Source organism: Boleophthalmus pectinirostris, unplaced genomic scaffold (assembly GCF_026225935.1).
Source record: "Boleophthalmus pectinirostris isolate CB_2022bp ecotype Guang Dong unplaced genomic scaffold, ASM2622593v1 HiC_scaffold_13, whole genome shotgun sequence".
In the NCBI taxonomy this organism is placed as follows: domain Eukaryota; kingdom Metazoa; phylum Chordata; class Actinopteri; order Gobiiformes; family Gobiidae; genus Boleophthalmus; species Boleophthalmus pectinirostris.
Window position 1 is genome coordinate 32,767,660 of NW_026571036.1, and position 22,783 is coordinate 32,790,442.

At 38.7% G+C, this 22,783-nt stretch overlaps 1 protein-coding gene across 1 annotated transcript; it reads left to right on the plus strand.

Annotated features, from left to right (window-relative positions):
* The first annotated feature begins 13,704 nt into the window (after nt 1-13,704).
* Nucleotides 13,705-18,328, plus strand: ccn2a (cellular communication network factor 2a). The gene is made up of 5 exons (XM_020919109.2): nt 13,705-14,068; nt 14,434-14,650; nt 15,124-15,378; nt 15,895-16,106; nt 16,317-18,328. The coding sequence occupies exons 1-5, from the start codon at nt 14,012-14,014 to the stop codon at nt 16,611-16,613; spliced, it is 1,038 nt and encodes a 345-aa protein (XP_020774768.1). The 5' UTR covers nt 13,705-14,011; the 3' UTR covers nt 16,614-18,328.
* The last annotated feature ends 4,455 nt before the right edge of the window (nt 18,329-22,783 follow it).

Consider the following 22,783-nt stretch of genomic DNA (forward strand, 5'->3'; position numbering starts at 1 on the left):
AAATATAATATAATATAATATTGTATTATTGAAGGCAATCTGTCTTAAGATGCACAATGTAACTTTCCCAGCCACCTGCGAATCTGCGAGTCTTCATGGAGACTTATCTAAAACATTCCATAGTATAGCATTAAACCTCCATGAAGACAAGCCGGTGATGCTTCTTGTCAGATCTGTGGAGAGGCGAGCTGCTAACAGAAACAATGTGTGTTTTTGAAAGTATGTTTTAGCAATTAAAAATTTAAAAGTCCTGTCCACAATTTTTTCCCATGTATTTGAGTAAAATATGTCTTGCCTCAGTGCAGATATATTTTTTATAAGCAACTATTGAGTCTTCTGTGTACCTTTTGCATCTAATTAGAAAGCCCACGATAATCAGGAAGTACATGTTAGCATGCTAGTTGTTGTTACCATGATGGCAAAACTCTACTCTGGTCTCTGACAGTTGTGAAAAGCACTTATAAACTCATCGTGGTGAATAATTAAGATGCTCTGAATGCATAAGATAAGTGAGGAATAACTTTGGACCACTGCAAATGGTTTGAAATGAACAAGTTCTGTTTTTTATTCTTCTGAGACAGTCAAAATCTGGTACAGTTCCTTTAAGCTTAACAAATTCCTGGTAAAGCAATAGCATCGACATGGAGGCAAGAAGGTTGTAGACATACCCACCTGAAAAATTACATAGTGCACCTTAAATCCTGTGTATAACTTCGATGATTAGCACTCACACTTCACCGCAAGAAAGTTTCGGGTTCGATCCCCAGGTCGCCCGAGTCTTTTTGTGTGGAGTTTGCATGTTCTCCTTATGTCTGGGTGGGTTTCACTCATCCATCCAAAACATGCACCTTAGCTCAAATCCTGCAGCTAAGGTAGTTCTGAATAAGACTAGCTCATGATATGGAGAAGGGTTCCCAGGCACTGCTCTTAACGGGGCATTGAAGGACGCATCAAATGCAGTGAACAAATTTCCCTAAGAGTAGCTGAATCTATTTTTGGAGTTAATTGCTGTGTTGTGTAATAGACCCCAGAAAGAAAAAAAAATGCTGTTTACCACAACTGCAACTAATCAGTTATAGTTATACAAGCCATTCCACAGTATGGCATAGAAACAAACAGGGAAAAAAGTGACCTAGTCCAACTTCAGTCAAACTCAGTTCAAAGTGCGGATCTGTTTCTGGCCATCCTGTGAAGTTACCAGAACGTGTCCTGCACCTTCCCCAGTCCCAGATTTTCCAAAATAGTTTGAGAAGCCCCATTAGCTCGCGGCCTGTTCATGTGGTATTAGCTTGTGTAGTTTTAACCAAATGTTCAAAGCTGCAGAAATATTCCCGACACGGGGAGAGGTTTTGATCCGGGCGCGTGTTCCGTTTGCACACCGTTCTATGGGCAAAGCCAGGGAACATTCCTGAGAGGGGCTGCCAGAGACCGCTAATGGAATTAAGTGCTGCGGGCCGGGGTAAGTTAGCTCCCAGACTGCGCTTCATGTGGGCAGAGCTGGGGAATACGTGGATGTTCTGTTCAGATTAAACATATCTGAGTCACATTTGTACAGTTGGTTTAAGGAGAAATCAAAGAGCTATTTTAGCGGAAGGCATGACCAGGTACGCTAGGCTAAAAACAAGACTGTTTTATGTGGGTTCAGTAAGGCAGTGGATTTGAGACATCATGTTTGCCTGTCTTCATTATTTAAGGTCCCATATTACACAAAATTGACTCCTGTCAGTTTTAAACCATGTTATAATGTTGTTACCTCTTCAAATAAATATATGGAGTTGTTTTATTTCATTCACACATGTCTGAATTACTCTTTGTTATTAGTCTAGCTACGTCTCCAAAGCTCAAAGCTCTGTTCCACCTTGTGATGTCATGAAGCTGTCATTTTCAAGTTAGACCTTTAGTTCAGTAGAGATTCAGAATGTTATTTTGAAAAGTTAAAACTCACCAATAAAGGCTGACGATGTTGACATTGTACTGTTGTATGACAGTTAATGTTGACCTGCTGATATGGACGCTTTTTGCCTACCAAAATGGCTGATGTGACGTCATAGTGTTTTCTTGTATGATTCTAGTGTAGTATGGAGTTTAGTGGAGCTCTTCCTGTATTACCACATAACATCACAAGGTGGAACAGGGAGAAAGTGAGAGGATTTGTTTGTTAAACATGAGAAAACAACAACAACCAAAAAGCATACACCTATGGGTATGTTTATGACGAGGAAAAAACATTATGACATAGATCAGAAAATAGTGTAATATGGGGGCTTTAAATTTTCTAGAATGTTCCACGGTACAGCCTTAAACGTATCTTTTTCAGTGAGACAAGCAGCAGGCCAAGCTTCAGGTCAAATCTGTGGAGAGGCGGGGCCACACACAGTAAAATTAACAAATCTTTAAGTTTCTGCTGACTAAGAAAAGCTGATGTTTTATTTGCAAAAGGAAGATGAAAGCTGATCATTTTAGTACTACTTTGTGCTAAAAGTGTCCAGGAAAAGTCCCAAATATGTCTCCATATTGTTTACCAGAAGACGTCCAGTACTGTCCAACTCTCACCCCAGTCCCTCCCCCAGATCAGTGACCTAGACTTTTTCATATGGTGCCTCTGTTTTTTGGTTCTTCTGTCCTGTGTTTTGTAAAAGGTGCGGACGTGAGGAGCAAGTGACACCAGTTGAGCTAAATGTGCTCAGTGTGTCTGCCCCCAAACACATGGAAACTGATGTGCTTCCAGGACCACTCTAACCAAGCTACGACTCTACTGCAAAAGAGAGGATGTTTACTTGTCCAAATCGGCTGAAATTAGTGATGTGATATTTATGAATGAGTCTGCTCTTGTGAAAGGTCCCTTAACGTAAACCATATCTCATTTTTTTTAAGAACCAGATGTTTTTCTTTCTAATTTTTATACATTTTTTAGCATTAAGGTTGGGGTAGGGTTAGGGGATTCGATGCCACACTTGATACTTTCATGATATGGCGATAATTGATTTATTGCACATCATACTCTGTGATACATTGTTGTTTTTTAAGAACCAAATACATTTTAGTAACAATAGTTCTTTGTTAAACTACTGCTTATGCAAAGTTAATAGGAAATACATGTACTTTAATCATCAAAACAGTAAATATGTCAAGAGTATTGCATAAACAAGTTTCTTTCCACTAAACAAGCAACAAAATTCTAGTGAGGTCACAAAAAATTGCTAAAAGATGTTGAAAAATAGCCCATGATCCTGGTACTGTATATTTCGATATTTTTGCACATCCCTAATTCTAATTTTTATGCATTTCTATACTATTAGTGAAAAAATATCGCAAGAATCATCACAGAAGCAGAGCTGGCCACATGAGTGAGAGATTTATACATAAAAAACATATTTGGCATCATAATAACAGTGTGTTTTTACATAATTAATATTGTAGTGCAACGTTTCATTTAGATAATGCATAATTTCTTCTGTATGAATGTAGACAGTAGTATTATACTGTACAATATATTAGTCAAATATATGAGTAATACTTTGGGGTCTGAAAAGTACTCTTAAACTTACAATTATATTCAAAAGATGAGTAACCTACTTCTGCACATACTTTACATTCATATCACTGCTTAAACAGACGCTAAGGCAGGTGTCTTGCTCAAGGACAGAATGACAGGATAATTGGGGATCTAACCTCTGACCCTTCGCATCGTTGTTATTTTTGTGGACTGGAATTCTAAAAATGTGAGTTTAAAGTTGGGATGTGTGTCGTCATGAGAATGCAGAGACACTCCTGTCACCTCTGGTGCTTAAGTTAGACTCCTCACAGCTGACTGCCAAATGAGGTCATAGTACTATATGAGAATACTACTACTGTCACTAGGCTACTGCTGCTACTGCTACTACTACTACTACTATTAATACAGAGTTGGCTACTGCTGCTAATAAAATTACTACTACTACTACTAGGGGTGGGCGATATATCGATATTTTAAATATATCGATATGAATTCTGACATATCGTATATATCGATATAATGTTTATATTCAATTTAGATTTCGCCGCTTCGCTTGTTTATCTTCTCTCTCGTCGCCCGCGCCTCCCTGAGTTTGTTCGCTCGTGTCTCCTTCACTCGTCACTATCACCGTGAACACCGAAAGTTGGTGCCAGTGAAAAACTTCAAGCACCACAAACCTTTTCCACCATTTACAGACAAAACCATCAGCAGCACATCCTCATATTCCACCGAGTCGCGTCCTTTAGCCCGAAAGAAGCTAAACCAGCTGAGCTGCATGAGAAGTGCTGTTTATGCAAATGAGTCATGAGCTTAAGTTTCGTTTCTGTAAAATGTAAACACACATGCACAAAACTGCATTAAACACATTATAATATAATCGTTATGTTTTATATATTGTAAAGTTTAGCAATGTAAAGTTTATTTATGCAGAAGATTTTAATGAATAATCTGCTGCAGTGTCACTTGTACAATAGTGTTTGGAAACGTTGGGTTTGATCTGCAGTGGATTGTGGGATTAAACCTCAGAGCTCCTTACTGCTGGATCATAACATGGATCTGTTAAAATAAGGAACATCCTGAGCTTCTTCTGCTAAATGAGCTCATGGTTCTGGTTCTGGTCTGGATAACAGAGTTAATGCAAAGATGAACTTGTGTTGAGTTGTTTTATTTATGAATGAAAAGAAGAAAATATGTATTATTTCTTTTATTTTACAGTTAAATTATTATTTATGTAATTAGGGTTTTGTTCTTTTGTTCTTTTTAATGTTCTTAAATGTTAAACTGTCGACCTCTTACACTTCAATTTAAAAAAAAGGACCTTGTGGAATTTGGCAGATTTGTTTTTGCAGTTTACAGTTTTAGGGGGTTATTTTTTCTTGAACATATATTGAGATATATATTGTATATTGAGAAATAGCAAAATATATCGAGATATATTTTTTGATCCATATCGCCCAGCCCTAACTACTATCATCATTAGGCTAATATTACTCCTATTATTACTACTACTACTACTATTACTATTACTACTACTACTAATGCTACAACTACTACTACCTATTGCAATTACTACTACTACTACTACCATCATTAGGCTAATATTACTCCTATTGTACTACTACTACTACTACTACTACTACTACTACTACTACTAGTACTAGTACTAATGCTACAACTAATACTGCAATTACTGCTGCTACTACTACTACTACTACTACTACTACTACTACTATTACTATTACAACAACTACTATTACTACTGCAACTACTACCACACTACTACTACTACTACTACTACTACTACTACTACTACTACTACTACTACTACTACTACTACTACTACTACTACTACTACTACTACTACTACTACTACTACTACTGCAACTACTACTACTACCACAACTACTACTACTACTCCTAATATCTTTAATTAATACTCTACAGCATTGGCTCCTGCCACTAATAAAACTACTACTACTACTACTACTACTACTACTACTACTACTACTACTACTACTACTACTACTACTACTTCCATCATTACGCTAATATTACTCCTGTTACTACTACTACTATTACTGCTGATGCTATCTCTATTTTTATGATTGAAAGTACTTTTACAACTGCAATTACTAGTACTAAAATCACTACCACTACATCTACTACCTCTATTACTACCACTGAAAGTACTATTACAGCTGCTACTACTAGTATTACTACTTTTAAAAAAAAAAAAAGATCATAACCCAGAGTAATAGTGAGAAAAAGAAACTATGCCTCACGGTTGACTCCCGCATGTTGTTGTTTGCCAGAGACTCCTGCTTTGCTCACCTGTGTCAGGTGAATGTGACAGGTGCAAGCTTCTAGGCAGGTGACCCAGAAGGAGGAGGTGGTGGAGGAACAGCCTGTGCACTGCAGGACTGGGGCCTGGAGATCTTAAAATGGCCTCACCTGCGGGTTCTGTGGAATGGATTTAGGGATGACAGTGCCTCAAAAAATGTGCTTCATTCTTCATTTATTAGATTCTGTTTAGCCATATAAACTACTACCACTACTAGTGCTGCAGCTACTACTTTCACTATTATGGCTACTACTACTACTGCTGCTACTACTACTTCTACTTCTCAGGGTCCTATAGCCAGAGTAACCCGATGAGAACAAAAGCACTGCTACAAGTACTACTGCTACTTCTACTACCACTACAACTGCACTTCTGTATTTGTACTATAGTCATGACCTGGGATGCCTTCTGTGCTTGTGCATACTACTACTACCACTACTACTTCAACTGCTACTACTACTGCAGTACTGTACTTGTACTATCTTGGTGACCTGGGATGGCCTCTTTGCTTGTGCGTATTTGTGTGGTAGTGGTTAAAACTGGCTCTATTCTCGGTTTGTTCCATGGTTTTGCTGGAGCGCTGCTGAGGTGAGATTAAGAACACAATGTGGAAACAGTGAGTCGGCTCTGGGCTCATTACAACAGAGGGGGGAGTGTGTGGGGACCAAAAACACACTCACACACTTACTGGGGACCTGTCTCTCTTTAGGGGAGAAAACACAGGTCCCCATGCATGACGCAACTCCTTTATTATTAAAGCAACAACATGCTTTAAAGGTCCTACATTGCACTAAACTGACTCTTGTGAGCTTTAAAGGTGCATTGTGTAACTTTTCTGTTATAGGGTCTGTCATTTTTGTCAGATTTTTTTTTCCCATGGAGATGTTATTGCATTGCCTGAAATGTTCCACAGTAGCATTAATCTTATATCTTGCAATTATTCAATTACAGGTGTTTGTATTACTAAAATAAAACATGATCAGTGTCGCCTCTCCACAGAGCTGATTGGTGGTGTCACTTTTTCGTCTCCATAGAGATTGATACTGTATGTTTAATGCAATACTATGGAGCATTCTCGACAAAGCAACATTGAGCACAAACAAGGAGATAATAGACCACCAGAAAAGTTACACAGTGCACCTTTAAGACAAGTATTAATGTTGGTACCTCCTCAAAAACATACCTGCAGTTGCGTTTTGTTTCATTCACACATGTTTGAGTAATCCTTTATTATTAGTTTGTCCACATCTCCAAAGCTCAAAATGCTCTATTCAACTTGTGATGTCATGTAGTGGTATTTTTCAAGTTAACAGCTACCTTTTACATTTTAATTTTTCTCCAAATACAACTTCGAGAGGGTAAATGAGAAGGAAAATCAGCCATAATATGGTTAAAAGCTCTGAAAAGTCAATTTTGCAAAGTAGGTCTGCTTTAATATGCATGATTTGAACTTTGTCACCAGACCAGAACTAAGAAAGCAGCCAGAAAGACCCAGACATTCCCTAAATAAAGTGGATTTTTGTGCAATAAATTATTATACCTTTGTTATAGAGAGGTTTTTGTTGTTAAAGGGCAAAACTCTATAAATGTACCATTGTTTTAAATGCCACACTTTTGACATTTGGGTTTTATTGATCACTGTTGAGACGCCACATTTATGACTTTTACAGTTTATTTTGTTTTCTTTTCAAACCATTGAAAATACTCGTGTCCTTCCCACTGTGTTCTGTATCCATTATATAATATTTTTAAAAGGAAATTCCTCAAAAGTTTTCCCCGTTTCCATCATTTCTATTAGTGACACAGTCCCTTCTAACACTGTATTTATCCAACCACACCACAACATCTGCAGATCAACTAGAGACATTTGATCTGCCCCCATCTCAGCCTAACACTACAGGGATTCAGGAGGATGGGACAGGATTTGACACAGACGGATATAAGAGGAGGGGAGGGCATCTGACACACAGAGATATACAGTAGGAGTTTGGGAAGGCATCTGACACACAGAGATATAGGAGTATGGGAATGTGACAACAGGATATAGGAGGACGGGAGGGCATCTGTGACATTCTTTTGCAGTCCAGTATAAACAGACAGAATGCTGTTTCCTCCTGATAGCTCTGGCATCCTGTTTACGCTCTGAAACTGTAAAAAGGAATGTAATCCATAGATCTGACCTGTAAATTGGCCTGGCAATGTCAACTGTTGTTCTTTGGAAAGAGATTTTTTTCAATGTTAATTAGTCTGGGTTATATAAAGGATTAAAATAATGCTCACTTGCATGCACTTGCTTATGTCATCAGCATTCCCTGGGGCGTGATGGAAACTGTAGGCACTGCTCTGTTTGAGGTTTTGTTACTCAAGTTAGACTTCTGACCATAAAGAACTGACTTAAAACTACAACAGATGAGATTATTTGTGCTGTTAAACAAGTCCCTCACAACAAAATTACAGTAGCCAACCGTTTTTTTCAGTTTTTTATACATACATAAAGCAGATGTCTCAGAGAAACAACAATTAGTAGTAATATAATTACCTTCCTCCATTGTCTCCAGTGGAAAAAAAAAAAATTATAATAATAATAAAATATATATTTATATTAATTAAATAAAATATATATAAAAAAATAATAAGAAGAATAACAATAAAGTAATAAGTAAATTCAATAAACAAATAAATAAATGGAAAAGAAGGAAATACTTTTTTTAAAAAAAACAACAACAAAAACTTCATTAATTAAATGCTTACCATTGTAAATGTATAATTCTAAAGCCCAACTTTTTGCACTAATGCAATGCACAGTGGTTTATATTTCATAGGCATCTAACTGTACCCAAAGGCTTGCTCTCTTTCTGATAATCGTCTCAATTTTTGCAGCCGCTAAAATGAGTAGCTCTCTGGCATTCTTGTTTTGTAAAGGCAGCTCACCAGAGGAAAAAGGCTGGAGACCCCTGAGTTAGTCTCTCTGATCATGAACACTTGTATTGATCACAGGTTTCTGAAAATGTGTTGTTTAAATCCATTTTGTATTTTTTATCTTAAAACTTTTTTGTCAGTGTTTGCTAATGTGAGCATTATGTCACCATGGTAACTGCTGACCATTCCACCAGTCGAGATATAAGTGGAACACCCCCAGCGTGATGTCACTGCAAAGTATCAATACATTTAATCTATTTAAACATACACATTTGAAATAGATTGATAGTATTGGGAATTGAGTGTATTTCAGTTCATACAAACATACAGTATGTGTTTTTGCAGTGCTTGTACTTTGACTGTACTGTCCTGAGCCAGCATTCACACAGAACATGTCCATATTTGGGAATGCGCAGACGTCCTTTTATGGTCGCACTTCCTGCTGTAGTAGCTGTGTGCTTGGCCGGGCTCTCACATTCCCGGGTGCAGACTTGTACAGGATTTCTGTCTCTTTTTTCGCGTTTCCGATTGGTCGAGCGGAGAAGGAGCAGAGCCGTCTTCATGCTTTCATAACAGTCTGCCCTGTGTCTGATCCCACCATTCAAAAAAAAGGAAAAATAACAGTTAGTCTGGACTTTTTCCTGCTTTGCGCCGCTTTGGGTTTGATGGAGTGAAATAAACCACTAGGCCAAGGACTCACAGCTGCTGTTCAAGGCGGCACAGACTAAACCTTATTAGAAGTGTATTATTATTAAGATTATTCAGGTGTTTGGAGCCACTTTCGACCACCTCACACTTGATATTTAACATTTAGCTTATAAAAGACTGCTGTGTCTGCATCTATCACATATACGTATTTCGCAGTGACATCATGCAGGGGTTTTCTGCATGAATATCTATGACAGAGATAGATTAGTTTTAAGATTGTCTGAAAACTCCAGAAAAAATATCAAATAGATTTAAACAAGACATTTACAGGAGCCTGTGATCAATACAAGTGTTCATAGTCCTGTTTAAGGATTTGATTTTCAACAAAAAAGGTGAGACTAGCTGAAAAACAATTTTAGCTTGTGACTGCAATTTATTTGAGAGGGACTTTAACAGCACAATTCACCTGCTGTAGTTCCAGCTAAATCAGATTGTGGTAAAACAAAGCTCAGATTAAAGTCTAATTTGAGTAAGAGTAGCCTGATTCATCAGCCGGTTTCACTTTGTAGAAACCGTCTGACCGTGGATTACTGTAGGATTAGTTCGCTCAATGGTAGGCGGGTACTTTTTTATTTACTCAAATCGCTGCTATTTGGTCATGACGTATGTAATGCGCCGCTAACGAGGCTAACTGGTATATTAAGCTTTTCCCAAATCCTGTAGGAAGAAGAACAATAACGTCTTTCCCCTTGATAAAATTCACCAAACATTCTCTTTGTTCCGGCTTTAAATCTTCGATCTCGGGAATCGTTGCCAACACAGAATGTATGACTCTTCGCTGATTGGCTGGTGCCTGAACTTGCATTTCCAGGGTTTTTGCGAACCGTCCAGTGTATTTCGATTCCTGACCTAGTCGCTGGAGAGAAATGAAATTGAGTGGAGACACTAGGTGGCGCCAGCCTGGCTAAGAGTAACAGAGCTTCAGACAGACAAGAGCCCACAGTTAGCATTACACTTCTAGGGAATGTTGATGATATTGGCCACAAAATATAAATATAGTGATCTTAGATTATAACTATATAGCATACACAAGCTCAATAAGTTTACTTTAAATTTTAAAGTTCATCTTCATGTTTTGCATAGTTTTAAAAAGTATGAAAAATGACAAACTCATGACACTGTTAAAAGCAATTAACAATTTAAAATGATATTTGAAAGCTTCTAGTTATCGTTAGATTAATTTAGTTATGAGACAAGAGGGTGAATTCTTCTACGTTTCCCGACGATACTTTGTAGAATTATCTGATCTTTTTCCAGGGCCTGTGTCCCTTTCGCAAACATCATTTTGGGGAAATGCAGCTGAACAGGGCATCAGGCTTTGTTCTCCAAATATTCACAAATATCCACATTCTTCTAAGGTCAGTCTACTCATCTGACCAGAGGGACGTCACGGTAACGCACTCGCTCCCATTCAAAGTGTCTTGCACAAAAGCACAATAACTATATGCAAAGTTGGTAAGGAATTGAACTGCCAACTATTGGAGTTACTGCGCAATCTCCTTGCATATTATTGGTTGACAATAATCCCTACAATGGATAGTTAAAGATACAATATGTAACCTTTCTGGTGAAGGCATCTGCTTGCCTCCATGGAGATGTTTACTTTACCTGGAATGAGCCACTATATGACATTAAACTCATAAATCTATCTCTATGAAGATGAAGGCTAAGTTACAAGTCAGTTCTATGCGGAGGCGAGCCCACAGTATATCTCATCAAAAAAACAAACAAACAAACAAAAAATGTAGTTGTATTTCATTTCATTCACACATGTTTGAGTAATCCTTATTTATTAGTCTGTCTACATCTCTAAATTTCATAATGCTCTGTTTCACCTTGTGATGTCATGAAGCAATAGTTACGAGGCTGAAATTATCCAAATGATTCAAGTGAAGAAGTATGAAGTTTAAAAACACAGTGGAGAACTTCCTTTATTGACATGACATCACAAGGTGGAACAGAGTGTTTTCTGTTTGACACAAGAACTCAGTGTAAATCTACAAAGTTTGTGTGATAAAAGTGTGACTGAAACAAAATAAAACTCCAGGTATGTTTTTGCTGAGGAACCACATTATAACAGCACAAGATGGGCCCTTTAAACTTTGAAATGGAACAGATTTTGGATTTGATTTGAGAAATACTAACTACGTGTTTGGCCTACATCTGAATGAATTGGTTCCATTCACGCTGTATTTGAAATCCAGATTTACCATGACGCTTGTGAAACGTGCCTGCTCCACTGTACAGTACTGTGTCTGCAAAACAAAAACAAACCTTAAATAATGTTTTTTCCACACAGCCGCTCGGTACAACTTGTGCAGGGAGTCAATGTGGTTTTATTGGCTTAAAATTCACCCCTAGTCTTCTGCTCCTGTGATGTCAAGCGTAAAGAATGTTCTACCAGACATGAGCACACGGTACAGTATACAGGGGCACGCAGGAGCAGACAGGGGCAGTGACAGGAGCAGAGACAGAGGAGCAGAGAGGAGCAGAACCAGAGGAGATGAGGAAGAGGAGCAGAGTCAGAGGAGCAGAGCCAGAGAAGCAAATGAAGAGGAGCAGAGTCAGAGGAGCAGAGCCAGAGGAGCAGAAGAAGAGGAGCAGAGGAGCAGAGCCAGAGCAGCAGACAGGTGCAGAGTCAGAGGAGCAAAGCCAGGGGACCAGAGTTTGGGGAGCAGAGCCAAAGGAGCAGAGTCAGAGGAGCAGAAGAACAGAGCCAGAGGAGCAGAGACAGAGGAGCTGACACGAGCAGTTCTAGAGGAGCAGACAGAGGAGCTGACAGGAGTAGACTGGTGCTCACAGAAGAAGAAACAGAGGAGCAGAAAGGAACAGATCTAGATGAGCAGAGAGGAGCAGAACCAAAGGAGCAGAGCCAGAAATGCATAGAGGAGCTGACAGGTGCAGAGACATGGGAGCAGACAGGTGCAGAGCTAGAGGAGCAGGGTCACATGAGCAGACAGGGGCAGAGCGAGAGGAGCAGAGCCAGAGGAGCAGAGAGGAGCACAGTGGAGCACTTCCTGTACTACCACATGACATCACAAGGTGGAACAGAGTGTTTTCCGTTTGAGAGCAGAACTCAGCCTAAATATGCAGGATTTGCGGGTAAACATGTGAATGAAACAAAACACAACTCCAAATACATTAATAAAAAAGAACATTGTAACACACAGTAGATCAACAATACACAACCGATAAAAAAAACACTGAAACTATAACATTTTCTTGCTATAATTTTGTCAATAAGAAAAAAAATGTGTTGAAAGGAGTCACAGAATCACAGTCCTTTAAGTAAATAAAAGCGTATTAGTCAAAACTACTCAAATGTTATTCTGAACTGAAGGCATTTTAACATATAGGTGGACATTGGTGTAACACATTGGTTTATTGGTTTGTGAACTCATGTTTTCACACTTTTACAACAGTCCGCTCATTGTTTTAACAAGTCTTTACCGTAACCTCCTTTCCCGCTTCCTTTGAACTGTGCCACTAACGCCGCTTTTGGCTTTTTTCAGATTAATATTTATAGGTCCCGGCTGTCTGTCAGTGAAGTCAGAGCAAAGGAATTCACAGTGTGGGGTCCTGCGGGATGAAAGAGGGATGAAAACGGGAGTGAGGGAGGGATGGAGGGATGGAGGGAGGCAGAGAGAGGAAAAGAAGGAGAGAGGAGGGGTAAAGGGGTGAGAGGGAGAGAGAAAGAGACAGAGGGAGGAAGAGGGGAGAGAGGGGGAGAGAAAGAGACAAGGAAGGAGGAGAGAGATGAATGAAACAAGAGTGAATGAGGGAGAGTAGAGGAGTAGGGGGAGAAAGGAGGGAAGGAGAATGGGAAATGTTTTTTTGGAAAGAGTGAGAAAAAAGGGAAAGAGAGAATAGGAGTAGACAGTAAACAGTGAAAATGAAGGAAAGAGAGTGAGAGAAGAAGGAAGGGAGAAGAAGAGGTAAAAAGAGGAGGAGAGGAGTAGACAGAAAACAGTGAAAATGAACGAAACAGAGAGAGAGTGGGGGGAGAGAAAAAGAGAGAAAGGGGGTAGAAGTAGACAGAAAACAGTGAAAATGAAAGAAAGAGAGAGACGGGGGCAGAGAGAAGGAGGGAGAGAGAAGAAGAGGTAAAGAGAGATGAAGGAAGAGAGAGGAGGGAGAGTAGAGTAGGTGGGTCTTGTTGTTTGGATCTTGGCCCTCTCTTTCAGACAGCAGGAATGTGGGCTGTCTGGGGAGAGGGGGTCACGAAGCCAGGAAAGAATGCCAAGAATGTGCATGTTTGTCCAGGCCTGGCACCTCCACGCCGGCCGCTCTATAAAAGCTCCACAGATCTCCTCCAACACTCAGAACACCAACACCGAAGCTACTCTCTGGCTTTCACCTCCAACTACAACTACAACTTTCAACGAGACAAGCGGAGCAGCGGAGAGAGATACACGCTACGAACACTCTGAGACTGACTACGAGAGACAAGAGATCGCTTTGATCACAACGAACTACCAACGCTCAAACTTTACTGAGATTATCCAACGACTTAACTGAGAAAGTTTAAAGATTTGAAGACGAGCAAGATGAGTGCCACAATGAGGATTTTGGTGCCATTCCTGTGCATCGCACTGTCACATCTGGTAAGTATTTTATTTTAATTTGATCACATTTTCAGCATTGTCTGTGTAATCCCCCAGTTGTCCAGGTATGATTCATATAGCAAAAGAAAATCTAAATCAAAATCAATACTGTCAACTGGGCAAAAGTTTTGTCTTCACTCTAAAAACTTTTGTCCAGATGACAGAATTAAATGTTTCTTTTTCAGCATTACAAAACATGTGATTTTGTTCAAAAAAATCTATATTTTTACCTAAAATATTCCCAACAAACTTTGTCAAGTTTGAAGATACATTCTGAAGATAAAAATCTCCCAAGATAATAACTTTTGTAATTTTTGAAAACACATTTTGACTTTTTCACTAAATTGTCTGTTTCTGTTGCTAAGGTTGCCGGTCAGGAGTGCAGTGGCCAGTGCACTTGCCCCTCCACGCCTCCACAGTGCCCCCCGGGGGTCAGCCTGGTTCTGGACGGTTGCGGGTGCTGCCGGGTCTGTGCCAAACAAATGGGTGAACTCTGCACTGAGAAAGATGTGTGCGACCCTCACAAAGGCCTTTACTGCGACTTTGGAGCCCCCATCAACAGAAGAATCGGTGTCTGTACAGGTAAGCTTGGAAAATTAGAAAATAGCATGAAAAATAACTGGAAAATTGAATTAAAGTGGCTTAAAATCTTGAGTAATCTTGAGTTGTTTGACTAGTTAAATTTTATATACTTACTAAGGTTAAAGTTTTTAAATTTTGGCATATTGTGCAAAATTCCAAGTCAGTAAGTTAGGACAGTCATGTACAAAGTCTTATTCAACTAATATGAAGATTTTATATTAGAATTTAGGTTAAAGCAGTGAAACACATTCTAAAAAGACAAAACTATGCTGTGCCAAAACTGTAAATTGAGATTAACTATGCAAAAAGTAGATTAATCAGAATTCAAGTCAGTTTAACTCATTTAGATTACTTATCGAAAACAGATTATCGTAAAAAATGTACCCATAGACTTTCAACATTTAATCAGTGTTAATTTATTTTTACAGCGAAAATGCTGAATTAAACTTAAAAATCTTATATTTTATTCCCAGCTAGAGAAGGAGCCACCTGTGTCTTCAATGGCATGGTGTACAAGAGTGGGGAGAGCTTCCAGAGCAGCTGCAAGTACCAGTGCACGTGCCTAGATGGCGCTGTTGGCTGCGTCCCTCTCTGCTCCATGGATGTCCGTCTGCCAAGTCCCGACTGCCCCATGCCCAGAAGGATCAAGGTCCCTGGCAAGTGCTGCGAAGAGTGGGTCTGCGACACCCCCACGTACAATGACCCCTTCATGGGATCTGTCCTGCCTGGTAAGTCCAATTTCCAATACGTTTTTTGTTTAATATTTGTTAATGTAATCTAATATCTAATTGATAATACACTGATAATGCTCTGCTTTAGTTAAATTGACTTCACTATGTATTTTGAGTTGTGTGAACTAGTTTAGATCAGTTAAAACAATCACTTTCAGTACATTTCTTCATCCAATTTGAGTAAGAATATTCAAATTTGACTGACAGTTGCTGCTGAAGTAAGCTATTCATCTAAGTATAATAAGTAAACTAAAGTAAAATAGTCAAAACAACTTAAAATTTTAATTATAAAGTAAACTAGATTGTGTGGTGCATGTAATTTACTGTACAAGGAATTAAGATAACTGGATAAATAATCAGTCAATATGGTGAATTCTTGTCAGGTTAAGTAATGTAAACACACAAATACACTGCAGTGTATTATCAATAGACAGTGGATCTTTTTATTTTAAATTTTTACAGTGAATGGTGTTTTACTTCAAATACTAATCAGATATTGATTGATTTTTGCAGCATACAGAGAGGAGGAGACTTATGGGCCCGATCTTTCATTGATGAGAGAAAACTGCTTAGTCCAGACCACCGAATGGAGTGCCTGTTCTAAGACTTGTGGCCTGGGCATTTCGACCAGAGTAACCAATGACAACCGCGACTGCAGACTGGAGAAGCAAACACGTCTCTGCATGGTCCGACCCTGCGAGTCCCAGATGGAGCAGAGCATTAGGGTGAGTCACCAAAATATAACAGAAGAAACACTAGCTATATGAGTTAGAATGAATTCAGAATCTTGAGTAGTTTTGACTGAAAGACTTACTCAAAGTAGATCCTCTGATTTATTTTAAGATATTTTAACATGGACAATAGGCTAATCCTTCAGATAGACTGTCTTAAGAATATGTATTAACAAACACTTCTCTGTCTCTTTTTGTTTACAGAAAGGCAAAAAGTGCATCCGTACACCAAGAGTCTCCAAACCGATGAAATTCGAGATTTCCGGCTGCACCACTACCAAGTCTTACCGACCCAAATTCTGCGGCGTGTGCCTGGATGGTCGCTGTTGCACCCCCCATCGGACCACCACTCTGCCCATGGAGTTTAAATGCCAGGACGGGCAGATTATGAAGAAGCACATGATGTTCATTAAGTCGTGCGCGTGCCATCACAACTGCCCCGGAGAAAACGACATCTTCGAGTCCATGTACTACAAAAAAATGATCGGTGATATGGCGTGAGAAGTTAGAAATTACACATTTTAGAGACTATGGGCAGCTTAAGACTTGAATCTAAAAACATCTCATGCTTGTAGCTTGATACACTGCAAGAAACATGTGTAAGTTGGTTTGAATGACTTGAAAATCTTGAGTAGTATTGCCTAGATTAGATTAATTGGTTTGAATTAACACAATTATTGGTGTTAATCAAGTCTGAATTTTTTAAGAACAACATTTAACTTGAGATAAAAAAAAAGTTGCAATCTCATGAAACAAGTCAAGTAAACTAGGCCTTAACACCTACTTAAGATTCTTAGTTCAAGTCATCTTTAACTAAACTACATGCTATTTTTTGCAATGTAGAAAGCATTGAAATAGCCAAAGCGCTATATTTAAATGTCTTTTTTTACAGCTGGAGTTTTTCCAGCCAAAACTCAGACAGAGAGTTGCCTAGCAGCTCCAAAAGACTCTGCACTATTAGACTTTTGAACAACCTACTGCCATTTTAACAAACCGTCCATTTGAACACTGCAAAAATGACTAGTTATTATTGTTAAAATTACTGGAATTGAGTAGTTTTCACAACTTCGGTTTAGCCAGTATGATTATTGCACAGAATTGCACAGAAAGTAAGAAAAATACTGTCTTAGTCCACTGGCGGAAAAGTAAACAGTCTATTAAGCCAACCTTGTTAAAACTACTCAACATTCCTAAGTAATTTGACCTGGTGTCGATGTTGACGTTTTTTGCAGTGAAGTGAAGGCCTTATTCTTTTGAAACCTTATCGAAACCGTGACCCTGGTTTAAAGGAGGTGTCCAAAAACAGTCCCACCCTCCATTTGCAGACTGTAAAGTGTTAAGTGAAAGCAGCTGGAGCGAGCGGCCCCTCCCATCTGCAAACAGCCGTCAATGGGCCCTGTGTCCACGCATAGGCCAACTCTGAATGTATACTCTGTCTGTACGTTTGAGGTGGGGAGGCCGGGGTTAGACCTCGTTGGGATCTGGTTTAGACCTGGTTCAGACCTGGTTTAGGCCTGGTTTAGACCTGGTTTAGACCTGGGTTAGAGACAGTTTAATTTAGACTTGGTTTAGTCAGGTTTAGACTTGATTTGTACTTGGTTTAGACCTGGTTTAGTCCTGGTTTAGACCTTGTTCAGTCCAGAAAAAGATGCATGTTGATTTTGTTTTTGGACTTGATTTAGACCTGTTTTAGTCTTGGTTTAGATCTGAAATTATTCTTATTTAGCAACACTTTTAGACCTGGTTTAGACCCAGTTTAGACCTAACTTAGTTCTAGAATGACATTATTTTGTGAAAATGGGACTTAAATTTAAAGAATAGCTTTAAAACTATCCAAAAATGTAACATGTGACCTGAAAATTCCGTCCTAAACAACATGTGGATGAGAAAAAGCAGCTTAACGTAGACAGTGGGAATTCTGCCACGGCACTGAATAAGGAAAACTGAGTCAGGTTTGAAGGAAAAACCTTAGTAACAAAAAGTGTCTATTTTATGAGGAAATAGATGTAAAAAAGACTGGAAGAATGGTGTGTTCATTCCTTTGTAAAACTTTGTAAATACTGTAAATGTACAGTTTAAGTTAATTTAAATGTGTCCTGTGCTTCTTAAATGTACCTTTATTTGGACTATTCTATTTTGTACTATTTTATTGAGAAATGTGACAAAGATGTTACATGTTTCACTTTGTAGCTGGAAATAAAATGTTATATTTTTTATACAAACTTATGCTCACGAGTTTTCACTGTTTTTACATTCAACTTGTTTCTTATCATCTCCAGGCTCTTACGATTCTGAAGGACCATGTGCTTTTTCTTGATTCATTTCTCTTTATCCCCCTTCTGATAAAAGGGAACTATTAAACTCATGAACATGTAAAACATTAATGAAGATCTGTAACAAATAACATTTACTAGGACTTTTATATGAATTCCCCCTGGACTTTTTGGCCTAATAACAAGTCTCTAAATCTCATTTTTAGTGAGATATGCTTCATCTTTGACATGAGAATTGTCAAGACCCAACAAATCCTCAGTCTCGTGTCTTTCAGATCATCTCCAGAGACACCGGCTATACCTATTTTTATATTTACCCTGAATAATTTAAGCGAAATTTGAAATCTGACTTTCCCCTGTGTGGCGCTTTTTCCCACTTATAATGAGAGCAGATCAGACAGAGGCTAAAACTACAGAGCCTCAGCTTTACAGAGTCCAGACATTAGGAGAAAAAGGCCAGAATGGTAAGGGGTTTTAAACACTACAAATAAAATAATATAACCCAATTAAAGGCTCTTAAATTCGCTGATCATTTCTATTAGTGACAAGGTTCATCATGTGCATTTATCCAACCACACCACAACATCTGCAGATCAACTGGAGACATTTGACCTGCACCATCTCAGTCTAACACTACAGGAATATAGGAGGATGGAAGGGCATCTGACACACATGGAAATACAGAAGAAGGATGGGAGGGCATCTGACACGCAGGAATAGAAGAGGAAGGGAGGGCATCTGACACACATGGATTTAAAATAGGAGGATGGGAGGGCATCTGACACACATGGATATAAAATGGGAGGATGGGAGGGCATCTGACATACAGAGATACAGGTGGATGGGAGGGCATCTGACACACATGAAAATACAGTATGAAGATGGAAGGGCATCTGACACACAGAGATACAGGTGCATGGGAGGGCATCTGACACACAGAGGTACAGGTGGAGGGGAGGGCATCTGACACATAGTAATTGATATCCTGTAGAAGACTCTAATTGAAGTGCCCAAAATAGTAGCACTCAGACTCTAACCTTTTCAGAGGAAGTCAAATGGCGCCCCCTGCTGACCTTTGTGAATAATTGATAACGTCTTAGTGACTCACGGCTCCTGGAGAATCTCTTGTTTACAGATGTCTCGAGTTTGTTATTTTCAGCAGTGGGTTTATTTACATGCCACTAAAACAGATACTAAAACAGATACCTGATACTCTTTTCGCTCACTTTTCACTTTTCACATGTTTTCACTCCATTCCATACACTCCATGTACTATTGTAGCCACAGATGCCCTGGGACAGACTGGAGGCTGCCAATCTACACTCCAATCAGCCACTCCAACCATCACCAATCACGGACCTTAGCAGTGACTGCTCACTCAGGTTCATTTTCGATTTATTTTTCCCATAGACTTTCCAAAAAACCTAAATATTAAGAGTTCAAAGACATCAGAGAGGCTAAGCAGCTACGTGCTAATTAATATCCATAGCACGATTCTGCTAAATAACAAATAACTTTGCGATTTATAAAGTTTCAGAAACAGACTTTAAATAAAATGATAGATCTTCTTGTTATTACCATGCAGGCTTTCCAACTACTTTCACTGTTGTTATATTTATTAATATTTATTTTACTGTTGAGCTCCATCCACTCACATGCCACTTTCTTACTTGGCAATGTGGGTGAAGTGTCTTGCTTAAGGACACAACAATAGAACTTGGTCCAAGTGGGTGTTTGGTATGTGTTTACATGTACAAGAGAAAGACGTGTTCCAGAAAGAGGTGTCCAACCCTCCCTGGGATTGGCTCTTGGCTGACCTGGGAACACCTCAGAGGAAGTGTCTAGGGAGGGGGAAGTCAGGTAGGGGTCTCCGCTCAAACCCAGTGACCCAGCCCCAGATACAGAAAAAGATGGATGCGTTTTTATATGGAGCCAAACTGACTTTTACCTGAGTCATGTGTGAATGTAAAGTGAGTGTAGAGAGTGGGCGCTCCATGACTCACTGCTCACATTTATAGAACAAACTGTATTTTGAATGTATCTGATGTATCTAGGCCAGTCACGATAATTACTACATCAACTTATTGTTCCATGAAAGCTGGAACTATATACTGTATTTTGTTCACTGTTTATCATGTGTACAAATTCTTTACAATAGTGCGGGAATTTTAGTTGTAATATGATCAGATTTGAGCTGCAGCTGGTTGAAAAAGTAAATTCTAAGACTAATTATTGTTTCATTCTGCTATTTATTTGTTGCTGCCATAGACTGGATTAAGGGCGTGTCACTCACAGCATTTGGTTCCATTCAAATGAAGCTCATCGAGACTGAAATTATAGAGCCAGTTCCATATTAAGAAGAGAAATTTCTTTATGGACAAAATCACAAAATAAAACACCAGGCTCACGTAGAGTGAATTAATACTAATATTTTAATGGGACAGTCCAGAATTTTAGACATAGGACCTCATTTCCTAGTGAGCCAGAGTGTTGGAGATGTGTGGAGATGTTCCATCCAGTCCTTGTATTTGTAGCTGGTGCTAGGCTAGCACATGCCAATGGTCATAGTTAGCTTGCCACTAAACACTTACCCATTCCACAAAACACCCAAAGCAAAACAACTACATCACCAGACTGTCGATGTGAATGTCTGTGTCGATAGAATGATTTTAAAGTAAAACCAACCTTGCATTTGAAGGATTTATGTCTGATCAGCAGCAGCAAGTTGTACTTCCTAACTTGGCAGCGACCTAAAATTCTGCTGCTGCTGAGGAAATAGTCCCTCAACATGCCACGATTCATGTGATGAAAGGTTAGTTTTATTTCAAACATTATTCTATCAACACAGACATTCACATCAACAGTCTGGTGAAATAATAAATTTGCTTCAGGTGTTTTGTGGAGTGGGTAAGACTGTTTTTAGTGGCAGGCTAACTATGGCCATTGACATGCACTAGCCTAGCACCAGCGACCTCTGCAAATACTCACTAGGAAATGAGGTCCTATGTCCAAAATTCCGGATTGTCCCTTTATGACCAAAATGCTGAGGCTCACTACAGCGCTTACAGAGAGAAGGGCGATATCGCCAACGTCATTTGGAGCCAGGGTCGATGGAGCCGAAAGCGCCTCCATGCTCACTTCCTGTTTGAAACATTGTGGTCAGGGGGTTAGCTTGTATGTCCAAAGTTACTGTATATACACATTAATATTATACCACTAGTAGTTTCTATGTTATCATTTATGGCGTTGTCTTTGTGGCAGTATATCATGCTTGAAAACGTAACAGACCAAGCTGCATCAGTGCAACAAAGTTTTACCAGATTCTTGCATTAAAAAATAAACTTTAAAAATCACACAACACTTTTCCTGACAAAACAAAAGTATTTATTTCATCATTAAACAAGTACATCTGTAGATTGTACATTTGAACCAGCATCTGTGGTCTAAGAGTGATTGCTTTTGTCTTGACCTGATGACTATCTACAACAAAGAAGCAGCTATGATGGTCTGGCCTGTTCAGAAACTCCCAGAATGAGCTTTTTGTACATGAGCTGAACATGCGGTTAGTCTGTACATTGTAAAAACCAAAATGAAATATTTAGAATTGATATCTTGATTTGGTTTGTTTTTATTAGTTATGATTTGATTGTTAATTACATAAATACAGTGTTAATATATTGTAGCCATCCTACTCAAAATGACTCAAATCAGAATAATTACTCTGAATTTAAATAGAAAAAATATACTCAATATTATAATAATGCAAATTTTCCACCTGATAAAGATTTGCATTTTCTTTTCTCACAAAGGCTAAAATTAAATGTGTTGTGAATTAAAATAGTAAGTTTTTATTAGTTTGGATCCTGGTTTAATCTTTTGCTCTTATTATTAAAGATACACTGTGTCACTGTTCTAGTGAACTGCTTCCTAGATGGAGATGCTACTGCTTTGCCAGAATGTTCCACAATATGGCATTAAGCATATGCAATTCCATGGAAACAAGCATATATATAGGCAAAATTACTGGTCCAATCTGTGGAAGGCCGAGCCCACTCACAATTAGTAGTAAAACCAATTGTAATGGAATGAATAAGACTAATCAGTTTAATGCCATACTGTGGAACATTCCAGGCAAAGTGATAACATCTCCATAGAGACAAGCATCATAAACTGAACTTACTTATTGGTGTTTTTTGTGATGTTAATACTGCATTTATCTTATAGCGATCAGTCCCACGTTTCTCACATTTAGCCTAAAGTTAAAATCTATAGTTACATTAAACAGAAAAGAAATAAAAGTTGTTAACCCTTTTCTACCTGATGCTTCTTTTTTAAAACCTCTATGATTGTTTTAAATGGAAATCTAGCATGTTGTTTATGCTAATCTAAGCTTCACAC